The sequence below is a fragment of the Gorilla gorilla genome, chromosome 2 (assembly GCF_029281585.2).
Source record: "Gorilla gorilla gorilla isolate KB3781 chromosome 2, NHGRI_mGorGor1-v2.1_pri, whole genome shotgun sequence".
Lineage (NCBI taxonomy): Eukaryota > Metazoa > Chordata > Mammalia > Primates > Hominidae > Gorilla > Gorilla gorilla.
The window spans coordinates 130,676,135-130,690,009 of NC_086017.1; the positions used below are offsets into that span (position 1 = coordinate 130,676,135).

Here is a 13,875-nt window from a genome sequence, read left to right on the forward strand (position 1 = left end):
CCTCTCGCCCCCAACTTCTGGATTATGGCATGGCTGCTGGTGCCGGCCTGTGGGCTGCCTCCCAGGGAGCTGTCCTCCCCTCCCCATCCTTGCTGCCAGGGACTTGCCCATCGAGGACCAGATCTCCCTGCTGAAGGGGGCTGCTTTCGAGCTGTGTCAACTGAGATTCAACACAGTGTTCAACGCGGAGACTGGAACCTGGGAGTGTGGCCGGCTGTCCTACTGCTTGGAAGACACTGCAGGTGCCCGAGAGAGCCTGCCTGCCCTGGCAGAGGGAGGGAAACACTGCAGTTATGGGAGGAAGGGAGCTACGCCAGGATATGCAGGTTCTGGGATGGCAGGGCAGGAAGATGGAATGGTGGAAAACAAGATATTGGTGAGGGATGATTGGATCTTGGTCAGCTTGCTGAGAAGCTGCCCCTCCATCCTGTTACCATCCACAGGTGGCTTCCAGCAACTTCTACTGGAGCCCATGCTGAAATTCCACTACATGCTGAAGAAGCTGCAGCTGCATGAGGAGGAGTATGTGCTGATGCAGGCCATCTCCCTCTTCTCCCCAGGTGAGGGTCTCCCCTAGGCTGCCTGACATCCCCCCAGCCTTATCTGCCCTCCCCAGGGAAGGTCCCAGTCTATGGCCTTGCTCCTCATTCACTGCGCAGCCAGGATGGGGGCTCTCGCTGGTTTCTCCTGGGGTCAGTGGGTGATGCCCAGCCCTGGTCTTCCTTCACTTCCCTGCCTGGGTGACTCCAGCTCTGGAGGGCGGTTGGTGAGCAATGCCCTGACTCTGGGCTGGACTGAGCTTGTCTTTGCCCCATGATCTTGCACCACACCTCCCTCCCCTCCCCTCCAGACCGCCCAGGTGTGGTGCAGCACCGCGTGGTGGACCAGCTGCAGGAGCAATTCGCCATTACTCTGAAGTCCTACATTGAATGCAATCGGCCCCAGCCTGCTCATAGGTGAGCACAGCAGGGGGTGAGGACCCGTGAGGGTGATGTGAGGGAGCCGAGGTTCAGGGAAATTGCCCAAGACTTCACGGCCAGAGGGTGGCATCTGGAGGTAGCCCCAGCCAGACCAGGTCCAAAGCTCACACTTTTGAGCACTACCTAACCACTTCCCAGGAAAAACACAAGCAAAGAGGGGGACGTGGCCCAGAAAGGGGCTTCTATACCTTCACTGGTCCTCAGTAGCTCCTGTGACCTACTGCCCAGACTGATGCCCACAGACCCAGAGACAAACTTGGATTTTGCCCAAGGCCATGAAGGGTTAAGGCCAACACTGAGTATTATAGTGTGAACCTATAAACTGAAATCCTTATTTGGCCTGCACAGCTTTCTTTTTGGCTTGGTGTCCTGGGATGCTGGGAGTGGCCATGTCTTTATTTGCTCAACCCTTCCTTGTATGGAGGCAGGAGGCCGGAAGTGCCAACTTTCTTTTCCATCATGGGGATACTGAGGCATATGGTACCTCTCAGACACTAGATCCAAAGCTAGTTCCAGGAAGGGATTCCAGCCTGCAGCCCCTAACCTCCACAACGACTCTGCTCAGTCCTGGCCCCTGGACATTAACGAAGGCAGTGACAGCCCCACACCCCCAAACTGGTAGCTGCAGTATCTACATTTTCCCACGGAAGTCTCTGTGTACAAAGATGCAACTCCCGCAGCTGGGTGTCGTGGCTCACACCTATAATCCCAGCACTTTGAGAGGTCAAGACAGGAGTATTCCTTGGGGCCAGGAGTTCAAAACCAGCCTAGGCAACATAGCCAGACCCCAACTCTAGAAAAATTTTAAAAAATTAGCCAGGTATGGTGGCATGTGCTCTAGTCATAGCTACCCAGGAGGCTGAGGCTGGAGGTCTCTTGAGTCCAGGAGTTTGACACTGCAGTGAGTCCATGATCGTGCCATCATGCTCTAGCCTGGGTGACAGAACGAGATCCTGTCTCTTTAAAGAAAAAAAAAAAAAAAAAAGACACAGCTCCCATGAATGGGATGGGAGCGGGGAGAGTATTGGGCAGGCTGTTCTGCCTTTCTCATCTACAGGGTAAAAGAGAAGCTTACGGAATTCAGTCAAGCCTTGTCTCTTGGCTGACCTGAAATGTCCAGAGATTATGCTTGTGCAGCCTCAGAGCAGCCCTGAGGCTTGTGGGTCAGGGAAAGGGCGGGCTGCACCCACAATCTTTTCTCTGGCTGGCATGCAGGTTCTTGTTCCTGAAGATCATGGCTATGCTCACCGAGCTCCGCAGCATCAATGCTCAGCACACCCAGCGGCTGCTGCGCATCCAGGACATACACCCCTTTGCTACGCCCCTCATGCAGGAGTTGTTCGGCATCACAGGTAGCTGAGTGGCTGCCCTTGGGTGACGCCTCCGAGAGGCAGCCAGACCCAGAGCCCTCTGAGCCGCCACTCCCGGGCCAAGACAGATGGACACTGCCAAGAGCCAACAATGCCCTGCTGGCCTGTCTCCCTAGGGAATTCCTGCTATGACAGCTGGCTAGCATTCCTCAGGAAGGACATGGGTGCCCCTCACCCCCAGTTCAGTCTGTAGGGAGTGAAGTCACAGACTCTTATGTGGAGAGTGCACTGACCTGTAGGTCAGGACCATCAGAGAGGCAAGGTTGCCCTTTCCTTTTAAAAGGCCCTGTGGTCTGGGGAGAAATCCCTCAGATCCCACTAAAGTGTCAAGGTGTGGAAGGGACCAAGCGACCAAGGCTGGGCCATCTGGGGTCTATGCCCACATACCCACGTTCGTTCGCTTCCTGAGTCTTTTCATTGCTACCTCTAATAGTCCTGTCTCCCACTTCCCACTCGTTCCCCTCCTCTTCCGAGCTGCTTTGTGGGCTCCAGGCCTGTACTCATCAGCAGGCGCATGAGTATCTGTGGGAGTCCTCTAGAGAGATGAGAAGCCAGGAGGCCTGCACCAAATGTCAGAAGCTTGGCATGACCTCATTCTGGCCACATCATTCTGTGTCTCTGCATCCATTTGAACACATTATTAAGCACCGATAATAGGTAGCCTGCTGTGGGGTATACAGCATTGACTCAGATATAGATCCTGAGCTCACAGAGTTTATAGTTAAAAAAAAAAACAGAAACACAATTTGGATCAAAAGGAGAAATGATAAGTGACAAAAGCAGCACAAGGAATTTCCCTGTGTGGATGCTGAGCTGTGATGGCGGGCACTGGGTACCCAAGTGAAGGTTCCCGAGGACATGAGTCTGTGGGAGCAAGGGCACAAACTGCAGCTGTGAGTGTGTGTGTGTGATTTGGTGTAGGTAGGTCTGTTTGCCACTTGATGGGGCCTGGGTTTGTTCCTGGGGCTGGAGTGCTGGGTATGCTCTGTGACAAGGCTACGCTGACAATCAGTTAAACACACCGGAGAAGAACCATTTACATGCACCTTGTATTTCTGTGTACACATCTATTCTCAAAGCTAAAGGGTATGAAAGTGCCTGCCTTGTTCATAGCCACTTGTGAATAAACATTTTTTTGCATTTTCACAAATTACACTTTATATAAGGCATTCCACACCTAAGAACTAGTTTTGGGAAATGTAGCACTGGGTTTAATGTCAAATCAAAGCAAAAGGAATTAAATAACGTACTTTTGGCTAGAGGGGTAAACTTTTTTGGCCTTTTTCTGGGGAAAATAATGTGGGGGTGTGGAAATAGAAACATACGCAAGCATACATATTTTTACTACTTATTTTATTATTGTCCTGTATAAATCTGAAGACTCCGGCGTAAGAACATAAAAATGAATTATTTAACTTGGCTTACTTATAAAGTGATTGTTCTGTATAAAAGTTTAACATATGTGCATACCATAATTAAAATGTAGTCCGGGCGAGGTGGCTCAGGCCTGTAATCCCAGCACTTTGGGAGGCCAAGGCTGGCGGATCACAAGGTCAGAAGATTGAGACCATCCTGGCTAACACAGTGAAACCCCGTCTCTACTAAAAATACAAAAAATTAGCCAGGCGTGGTGGTGGGCACGTGTAGTCTCAGCTACTTGGGAGGCCGTGGCGGGAGAATCACTTGAACCAGGCAGGCGGAGGTTGCAGTGAGCTGAGATCGTGCCACTGCACTCCAGCCTGGGGGACAGAGCGAGACTCTGTCTCAAAAAAAAAAAAAAGTAGGAATTGAGTTAATTTTAAATGTCTAATATTTCATTCAAATGAAACTTCACAGTAACTGAATTTTAAAGAACAGATAATTACTTAGCTTTTGACATTTTACAAGAAGCAGGCCAAACTTTGAGAACATGGTAAATCATCAGTAATATAAATCAAAGCAAGTAAACATATTCTGTCATCCCTCTGACTTTACCAGACTTTTCTGCATTAAGGAGATATAGGGAGCACTTATTTTTAGAAAAGATACTGAGGGAAAAAAAGAGCTTCTCTTTCCAAACTCAATGAATGCAGCTTTTGCTCCCAGGAATTTTAATTATGAATCCATTTATAATTAGAAATACAAATTTCTAATTTGGAAAGATAGATTTCACTCCAGTGTATTCATAAATCATATGCATCTCCCTTTCCTTACTGAAATGATTCGAGTGCTATTTGTTCAAGAGCCTGAAACTGTTGTAAGCTGTAGGACAGGGTAAGGTGAGGTTAAGATGGAATGGAGGGCAAATTTCCATCTCCCAGTCTTGATTTAAAAACTCCAGGGTAGTTCTCCAAACATTGAATTGATATGTACATATAATTTATATATATTATAAAAACTAAATGTATTTCAAGAGTGAAGAAAGATTCAATGTTAGATGCCCTGAAGAGTTCACATAGGGTACTTTCTTTCAGTAGGTCTGTGGATCACAAGTTTATGGGACTAGAAGCCAGATTTTAACCTTCCTACTCCAACATTTGAGTTTCTTCTTTACTCCCTTCCCTGAACTTTTGAGTAAACAGAACTAAGCATCAGTTTTTAGGCATCCTTGCGACCACTTTTTTTTTTTTTTTTTTTTTTTTTTTCTGGGTCAGTGAGGAGAGGATGGAGTCAGTCTCCAAAGCTCAGGGCAAAAGACCTAAGCAAGCTACTGCTACCATCTGCCCCCTCATTAGTCAGGGCCACTCAACAGCCTCTCTCTACCTAGCCCAGAACTTTGTCTAATTAAGTCTTGATATTGATGACAAATCTGTGGGAAGGGCCAGAGTGGCCACTCCCTTCTGGAGAAAGAGGATGTAAGGAGAAACATACGTATGATTATCCATCGCTTCCCAGCTCCTGACTCCTAACTTGTGGGCCTCATTATGCCATCTTCCACGGCAGCTTGTTTTTTCCTGGTAGGTTTCCCTTTATGTCCTTCAGCTCTCCTAAATCTGATGGTGGTGATGAGTGAAATATTCCTACACTTGAGAAATGTGTGACCATCCCAACACTTCTGTTCACTTCCTTTCACAAACTTCTCAATGACAGGGATCTAAAAGCTAATCTCTCCTTTCCTCACTACCTTCCTAGAACACATTTCTAAATGACATCTACCGGCTGGGCACGGTGGCTCATGCCTGTTATCCCAGCACTTTGGGAGACTGAGACAGGCGGATCACTTGAGGTCAGGAGTTCAAGACCAGCCTGGCCAAAAAAGTGAAACCCTGTCTCTACTAAAAATGCAGAAATTATCCGGGCGTGGTGTAGTCTTAGCTACTAAGGAGGCCGAGGCAGGAGAATCACTTGAACCCGGGAGGCGGAGGTTGCAGTGAGTCGAGGTTGCGCCACTGCACTCCAGCCTAGGCGACAGAGAAAGACTCTGCCCAAAACAAAACAAAAAAAACGAAATGACATCTACCATCACTGCTCTCCTGAAATATGATCCCGAAGGGCGGTTTGGTCAGTACTTTTTGGAAAGACTTAGAAACTAAAAAGGCAGGGGCCGGGCACGGTGGCTCACGCCTGTAATCCCAGCACTTTGGGAGGCTGAGGTGGGCGGATCACGAGGTCAGGAGATTGAGACCATTCTGGCTAACATGGTGAAACCCCGTCTCTACTAAAAATACAAAAAACTAGCTGGGCGTGGTGGCGGGCGCCTGTAGTCCCAGCTACTCGGGAGGCTGAGGCAGGAGATGGTGTGAACCCGGGAGGCGGAGCTTGCAGTGAGCGGAGATCACGCCACTGCACTCCAGCCTGGGCAATAGAGCGAGACTCCGTCTCAAAAAAAAAAAAAAAAAAAGGAAACTAAAAAGGCAGTCTTTCAGGATTCTAAATTAAAAGGTCTTGCAGGACACTAACACAATGTTTAACTCAATCCCAGAACCTATGCAAGACAGCAGCAAATCCCAAACAAATGCACTTCAGTGCCAGCAGGAGGCGCATCGCACAAGTAACTTCTGTTTCAGCTAATCCAATCCTCCCCTGCCGCCCCTACTGGTTATATGTGTTTAACTGTTTTACCAATGTTGGAATTAGCCAACCCCACCACCACAGTAAATAAATAAGAGGACCACACTTTATCGAATATAAATTTGTTTTTATTGAAGCAGCAGTCACATGACCTTATATCTAGCCTTTAGATTAGGCCTGACAGAGTGAGCCAGCCCTAAAAAAATGATGTTTCTTTTTGCACTAAGAGACATAACATGTTTACATACATCATCCAGTATTGGAAATGAGCAGACTCAAACACAACATGTGTTGGTTACCTGGGAGGTACAGCCCCACTGTTCGTGGTGTCCATATATTTTACAGAGACCCCCAAAGACCATTACTAATAGGATGAAAGTTAAAAGAAAATACAGCCACACCAAATCATGAACACGGTAATCAAAGACAGCAGCTTATACACATTTAAAAACTGTCCCTTTCAGAGTTATTTTCTTTCTTTTCTAAGCAGTGTCTGCAAAGCTTCGTCTACATCAAATCCAAAGGTTTCCAAGGTGGAAGCTGCACCTCTTGGGGCTACACAATGGAATAAAATCATTGGAAAGAATAAGAAGTGGTATTCATATCTTGTTCTGTATAACAAAGATTAATGTTTCCCTAATTAAGAGGAATGGAAATGGTGATGTGACTACATATTGCAGCGGCAAAATAGTAGGGTGAAGGAAGAGGGTTGGGTACTGAAATAAAGACCACACACTTGTGAATTTTAATTTCATTTCCAGGCTAACCTACTTTTTATTTAATGCAAATTACAGTACCAGTTAACTATTTCCAAACCAAGTCACATAGAACAAAATGTATTTACAAGGGAATGGGGAAAGGGAAAAAAAACATTGAGCATACTTCTCACAAAAAAGTTTATATTTAAAATGAAAAAAAAAATCAGTCACAGAGGCATTCAAGTAGTAATAATGTTATACAGATTTTGCTTTTCCTTTATATCAAGACAGATTTGCACAAGTGTTTGCAATAGTTTGTATACAACCCACAGTCCTTTATATATATATATATATATATATAATAAATTTTGTTTTTTAGGTTTGTTTTTAAGATGGAAGTGGTCACGCTAATTGGTATGTGTACAGGCCCAAGTGATCCATCGGCAACACATTTATAAATGCAAATTTTACAGGCAAGCAGATTTTCATACAACTATCTGTATCTGCCTGTAGACAGATATAGTTAAGGAAAAAAAACTTAAAAATTAACACAAGGAAGTCTACTTTGTCAAGCTAACCCCTTATGTACTGGTTGTCATTTTGCTTTTATTGCAGAGGTGCAAAACGGAGCAACAAACTTGAATAAAACGGCATAACCCTTGTGAAAATAATCCAAACCCCAGGGATTACTTTCAAAGCCTCTCAAAGGTAGATCTCAGTCTGGGACTCTACTGTGCTTCTAGTTGTCTCTTTTATTTTCAGTGGCTCAGGTTTCTACCAGAAAAGACAGATTTTATTGTAAAGCATACCTACTTTTCCACACAGGGGAGAAAAGTGTTTGGCTCTGTGATTAGATGATCACTAACATGAACAGTAGGAATCAGATACAATTTCAGTTGAAAAGAAAGAAAACCCCCCAAATTCCTGGGGATCTGGCATTGGCCAAACTTCCTTTGGAAGATTCCAAAGTTAAATCCTTTAAAAAGGAAAGAGAAAAATAGATGAAATGCCAGTGTCTTTATATCCACAGGGATAGAGAATACTCCTCTCAGAAACCTTTGCATTGGTGCAGACAAGATGACTGGTTAGGCATACATTGTTAAAACATAAACCAAAAATGTGTCTAAAAATTAAGAGGACTTAAAAAAAATGACACAGCATGTCACTGGAAAGAAGGTGCAGTCTTCTGCCTTGCTGGAATGAACACACGATGTTTCAAAAATAGTAACCTTTGGTTTGGTAAAGTTTTTTCTTCTATTCAAGACATTTTATATGGACTATTTTGAGGCAAAACATTCTATTTTTCTTTCAAAAAAGGCCTTCGTGTTGGGCACACAGTAAGAATTAAACTGATTTTTTTAAAAGAAATTAAAATGATATTTCATTGAGCAAGGGTAGAGATGGCGGGAGGGAGGAAATGGGCTAAGAGTTCCCTTGTTAAAACAACAGTCCTCTATTGGCACGGTGGCACTCCGTGCAGTAACTGCTAGTAATTGCACTATAGCATTTTAGACCACTGACGTATCAAAACCTGATACTATTAAGAAACTTCGATTTATAAAAAACCAATTCTCTCTCACTCTCTCATTTGGGAGGGAAGTAGATAAAACAGGAGAGAGAGAGAGCATGGAAGGCTCCCAGAATCTGCTGTTTTTAAGACCCACGGTTAGGGCTTGTGGAAGAGACGAGCAAAATTTAATCTATTCGATATCCTCCAGCTCTAGGGCTCCCTGGTACTACACTAAGTCCCTGAATGGACTAAGTATGAAATGAAACCGGTCACTGCTACCGAGGAGGAAAGACATTCAGAACCAAAACAAAGGCAGGGCTTCAACAAAATGAAATTACGAATATGATTTCCTCTTCCCACTCCTGAGTATGGTATCACTGAAACTTAACTGTGGAAGGGGCAAAGATACTGTTATGAGTGAGTTATTATTTCAAAGGGAAAGGGGGTGGACAGGGAGACATGGATAAAGGAAACCAATTAAAATTTAAAAAAGAACAAATTTAAAAAAAAAACACATGGAAGCGAAGGCACTCCAAACTATATAGATACACTATACATTGCTAGAGTTATTGTTACAATAATACAGGCCGGTACCTACTGTACAGAGTTAAAACTATATGGCTTTAAAAAGCTCGTCTACATTTTGTCTGATTATTAAACAGAATCACTGCCCTGAACAGTAACTTTTTGCTCATTAATAACAGTTCCTGGGTCCACATATTTACATACAAAACAATAAAACTTAAATTTAAAAACACAGAAAGAAAATATAATGTACAAGCTTGAATTTGGTGAGGAGCTTATTATTATTATTATATACAAAAAGATATTCAGAGACCTGGATCTCACTTGTATAAAAGAGTTCTGTGATCCCACCATGATCCTTGAGAAAGAAAAATCACACATCTCAGCCCACACACACACACACACACACACACACACACACACACATGCACACACAATGAAATGAGAGAAAAGCGTGACTTTTCTCTCTTCTTTTACCCCAGTTGTGGGGGGCAACCTGTTTCCTAAAATAAGCACTGATTTTTATGGACTCTGGGGAGTATACCACGTCCAGAGCAGTGTCTGCATCCAAACGCTTGCTGGGCAGTTGGATCTGAATGCAGGTCCATTTCTCTATCACAGACCTGCCTTTCCAGATTCTTTATAAATTCTGTCGGAAAATGGTCTATCAACGCCACTACCTTTAAGGAGTTATGCTGCTAAATACTTTGATTTCAGACTTCTTTCAAATCTTAGCTTTCAGAAGCACTTTATAAAATATAAAATTCAATTTGTTTGATTTGGTTTGACTGAGCACGTTTCCTTTCTCATGAACTCTGATATATCCAGAGGTTTGTGAAACCCCTTTTGTGGCCCAAGACCTCAGCTAAACAGCGAGTGAAAACCAAGATGGCTCACAGTTGTCTTTCTGGGTACTGGTTCACTTCAGCAGGCAGGACAACTCTCTTGGAGAGTCACACACACAGTTAAGGAGCAGGACAGGGTGCTAGGGCCTGCAGGAGGGCTGCCAACAGACTCCACTTCCGAACCCTCTGGAGGACGAGACCCATAAAGTGACCTAAGGTGGCAATGAGGAGGGTGAGGGCAAGTTACACACAACCAAGGGCTCAGCTCTGCAGCCCTACAGTTACCAGCTAACCTTGGAAGGCATGTGGGGAAGGAGCGGGTAGGAGGGAAAGGCGGCCATCACTGAAGTGATCTTTAAATGTAAAGTACAACTGATTGTGCCTTAAAGATTCATAGGTCAAGTAATGGCCCATAAGCACCAAGGTGACTAAAGTTCATTTTAGAGTATATAAGGCCCACATAGATGCCAACCTTAAAAGTATAAAACAAACTAGTCATGAAAATCTATTTCCTCACAGCAAACATAGTCCTTCAATTCTCCTTGCTTTCCAAGGAATATTGCTTTTTCTTCAAAAAGAGAGACTGATTCTTAACATCGTTCACTGATACACAAAGAAAACAGACACAAAAACTCTTAACTGGGTGTGGGGGAAACATTCTTCTCATGCTTCAACCAGTCAATTTTGATACTGTAGACAAAAAAAAGGCAGTATTGAATATATGTATATATAACGTATATACACACATTTATATCATCAGCTTTCCTATAAAGTCAGCAGGTATAAGTGACTGTATCATTCTGATGTGTAGTTTTTAATATTTCTACCATCTGACATGCATCAATAAATAAATGTAAAAAGCATGAGGTTAAAAAACAAATTAAATACAGATTCTAGATTTGGATTTAAAATTAGAACTATGTGTAGAATGTGGCTATTTCTGCAAGCTCAATTTTCAATTAAAAAATATGAAAAATAAACCAGTAGACGACTGTTACAGTTCACATTATTTAACTACAATGTCCTCTCAAGTGTATCTTTCCAAGGGAAGTAACTTTAGAAAAAAATCTGGACAAACTTATTCACAGTGGTGAGATGTATCCCTGACCTGTCCCCTTCCTCTGGGCTCATCAGCCTTTGACCTCAGCAGCTAGCTCGGCCTGCTCAACACCCCTTCCATCTCCTCCCACGTCACTAGTTTGAAACTGTGCTAAGATTTGCAAAGAACTTTGGTCAGGCAAACAAAGAGCCACCTGTAGAGCATGTGTGCCTGAGTCTTGCTTGCTGCTTCCCCTCTGGCAGCCTCCTGTACAAGCCTCTACATCACTAGCACTAACTGAGAGCAAAACAAAACCTTAACAAATCTACTAAGAATCTTCCCTGTAGAGTTCTAAACTTTATTGACCTCCCTGGGTTACGAATGATACACATTTCTTTGTCTGCCACACCTGCCACCAACATGCCAAAGGCAAGTCTATAAATACCCGAAGATATGGATTAATTTTACAAGTGACATTTAAGTCCCCGTTGAGTTATACCTGCTAAGCTCCCAACCAATTTCAAGCTGTGCACTATACCAAAGTCTCGCACTAGACTTTAAAAGAAAACAAAGTTCAAAAAAAACCCATCAGCACAGAAAAAGGTTTTCTTCTTTTGTGGAAGGGGCATGAGGCAGGAGTCCTGTTTTTAAAGTATACAACAGCAGACTTTTAATAAAAAAAGATTGTCGTGGGAGAGAGATTGTGTGTTCTAGTGCTCCGCTTTCCCCCTCCCCACAACCCCTCCCACCCCCTGGATCTCCCTCAAAGTGAGAATACAATGAAATTGGTTTGTATTTATAGATATTTTACAAGGTTAAATAAGAACAACAATAATAATAAAAAAATTGAACACTAAAATGAACAGGTTTTTTTTCTCTTTTTAATATTCTTTCCAAACGTGACCAGTGTTGCTGAGTGACACTCAAGTAACTGGTGGTTTTTCCTGTGCAGCTGGCTGCTCGGGACTGTTCAGGTGGAGTTGGAAGCTGATGCAGAAGCAGCATTATTGGTCTGTCCACGGTCTCCAGTATTAGCATCTGCAAGTCAAAAAGTCCCAAGAGAGAGCATGAGCAATGCTATAACAACAAAAGAGAACAAGTACACTGTTTCAACTGCAGGCTGTGAACTGTATGGCCTTCCAAGCTGTTATTTGGAACGTTGTTTTATATAAGGCCAACACTATGAAATCTGAATTTCTCTATTCTTGGATTTAAGTTCATGCCTCAGCATGGTCCTGGTACCGGGAAGACAGTGTCTTTGAATAAGTTGCAGACTCAGGGAGCCAGAGACCATTTCAGTCAAAGCTCTTGCTACAGCTGGGATCAGCTGTATATGAACACTCAGCTGGAGTCTAGTTCACTTGAAAATAAATGAACAGTGCACAGCTGGGAAAACTTGCTAAAAATTTGAACCATGTTACAATATGCCATCTGCTTAAGTAAGTAAATGGGTGGAGGCAATGAAAGTAACGTGGGTCAGTGTTGATGGGCAGAACAGACCCTCTTCATTATTCATAGAGATGGAAGACAGACAACCAGCAAAAAAGAAACAGCAACTGCAGTACCAATTCACTTAGTCAATTTAATAAAGCAGCTTGTATCAACAGATGAATGGATAAAAGAAAATGTGGTATATATACACAATGGGGTAATATGTAGCCATAAGAGAGAAAGATGGGAGGCTAAGTGGGAGGATTGCTTGAGCCAGAGAGGTTGAGGCTGCAAGTGAGCCAAGATCACCTGGGAGACACAGTAAGATACCGTCTTTAAAAAAAAAAAAAAAAAAAAAAAAAAAAAAGAGAGAAGAAAGAAAAGAAAAAAGAAAAAGAAAAAGAATGAGATCCTGCCATTTGCAACAACATGGATGGAACTGAAGTCATTATGTGAAGTGAAATAAGCCAGACAGAGAAAGACAAACTTTGCATGTTCTCACTTATTTGTAGGAGCTAAAATTTAAAACAACTGAACTCACGGAGTTAGAGAGAAGGATTGTTACCAGAGGTTGGGAAGGGTAGCGGGGGTGGGGGAAGTGGGGATGGTTAATGGGTACAAAAAAAAAAAATGTATAAGACCTAGTATTTGCTAGCAAAACAGGGTGACTACAGTACAAAAATAATTTAATTGTACATTTTAAAATAACAAAGTATGACTGGATTGTTTGTAACATAAAGGATAAATGCTTGAGGTGATGAATATCCCATTTACCCTAATATGATTATTACACATTCCATGTCTATATCAAAATATCTCAGGTAACCCATAAATATATACACCTACTATGTCCCCACAAAAATTAAAAATTAAGAAAAGGAAAGCATCTTGTAGTCAAATCTTGACTTAGAACTTACTTAGAGCTTACTTTGCCCTAATCTTTTAGAAATACGTACAACTCTACAACTAACCATTATCTCCTTCCCCCTTTTAAGGTCTATTATTATTTCACAGCATCCATTAACATTTAAGTGGCCATCTAACTGTGTCCAAATTGGTTTAGTAGACTGCTGTTTTAGTGGCTATCAAGTTGCATCCTTGTCATCTCTCTTAATGACAGGGAAGGTACTGCTGGCCAAATTTTCTCCCAAAGATTTCACACTAAGCCCTGAGCAAGAGAGGTAGCTTGACTGGGATGGGCAACTTTGAAAAGCCATCTCTTTAGAAGCCACAATGCCATCAAGGTTGGTGACACCAAAAGGCAGACTCAGAAGTTTTTTTCTCTCTAGGACTAAAGAGATTTGTAGATCTACCATGTGCTATGGTGAGTAGAATAACCAACGTCATGGTTGAATGCAACGTTTGGTCCTGGATCTTTCTACTTTGAATTTCTGAATTAGAGGGAGACACAGAATATCCAAGGATACATAGGGAACTCTATGATGGATTAGCTGTTCAGTTTCTTATTTCTAAAGCCAATCTATAAA

At 43.1% G+C, this 13,875-nt stretch overlaps 2 protein-coding genes across 3 annotated transcripts in view; one reads left to right on the forward strand and one right to left on the reverse strand.

Moving 5' to 3' along the window:
* NR1I2 (nuclear receptor subfamily 1 group I member 2) overlaps window positions 1–3,801 on the forward strand; it is a 36,509-nt gene extending 32,708 nt beyond the window's left edge. The window contains exons 6-9 of the mRNA XM_004036132.5: window positions 100–242; window positions 444–560; window positions 851–956; window positions 2,196–3,801. Of these exons, the coding sequence (XP_004036180.1) occupies window positions 100–242; window positions 444–560; window positions 851–956; window positions 2,196–2,340 (511 nt within the window). The 3' untranslated portion in view covers window positions 2,341–3,801. The remainder of the gene's footprint in view (window positions 1–99; window positions 243–443; window positions 561–850; window positions 957–2,195) is intronic.
* Window positions 3,802–6,446: 2,645 nt separating this feature from the next.
* Window positions 6,447–13,875, reverse strand: part of GSK3B (glycogen synthase kinase 3 beta) — a 273,914-nt gene continuing 266,485 nt past the window's right edge. For both annotated transcript variants that reach the window (XM_019024078.4, XM_031009212.3), the window contains one exon: window positions 6,447–11,995. In XM_019024078.4, coding sequence (XP_018879623.1) covers window positions 11,928–11,995 — 68 coding nt within the window. In that variant the 3' untranslated portion in view covers window positions 6,447–11,927. The remainder of the gene's footprint in view (window positions 11,996–13,875) is intronic.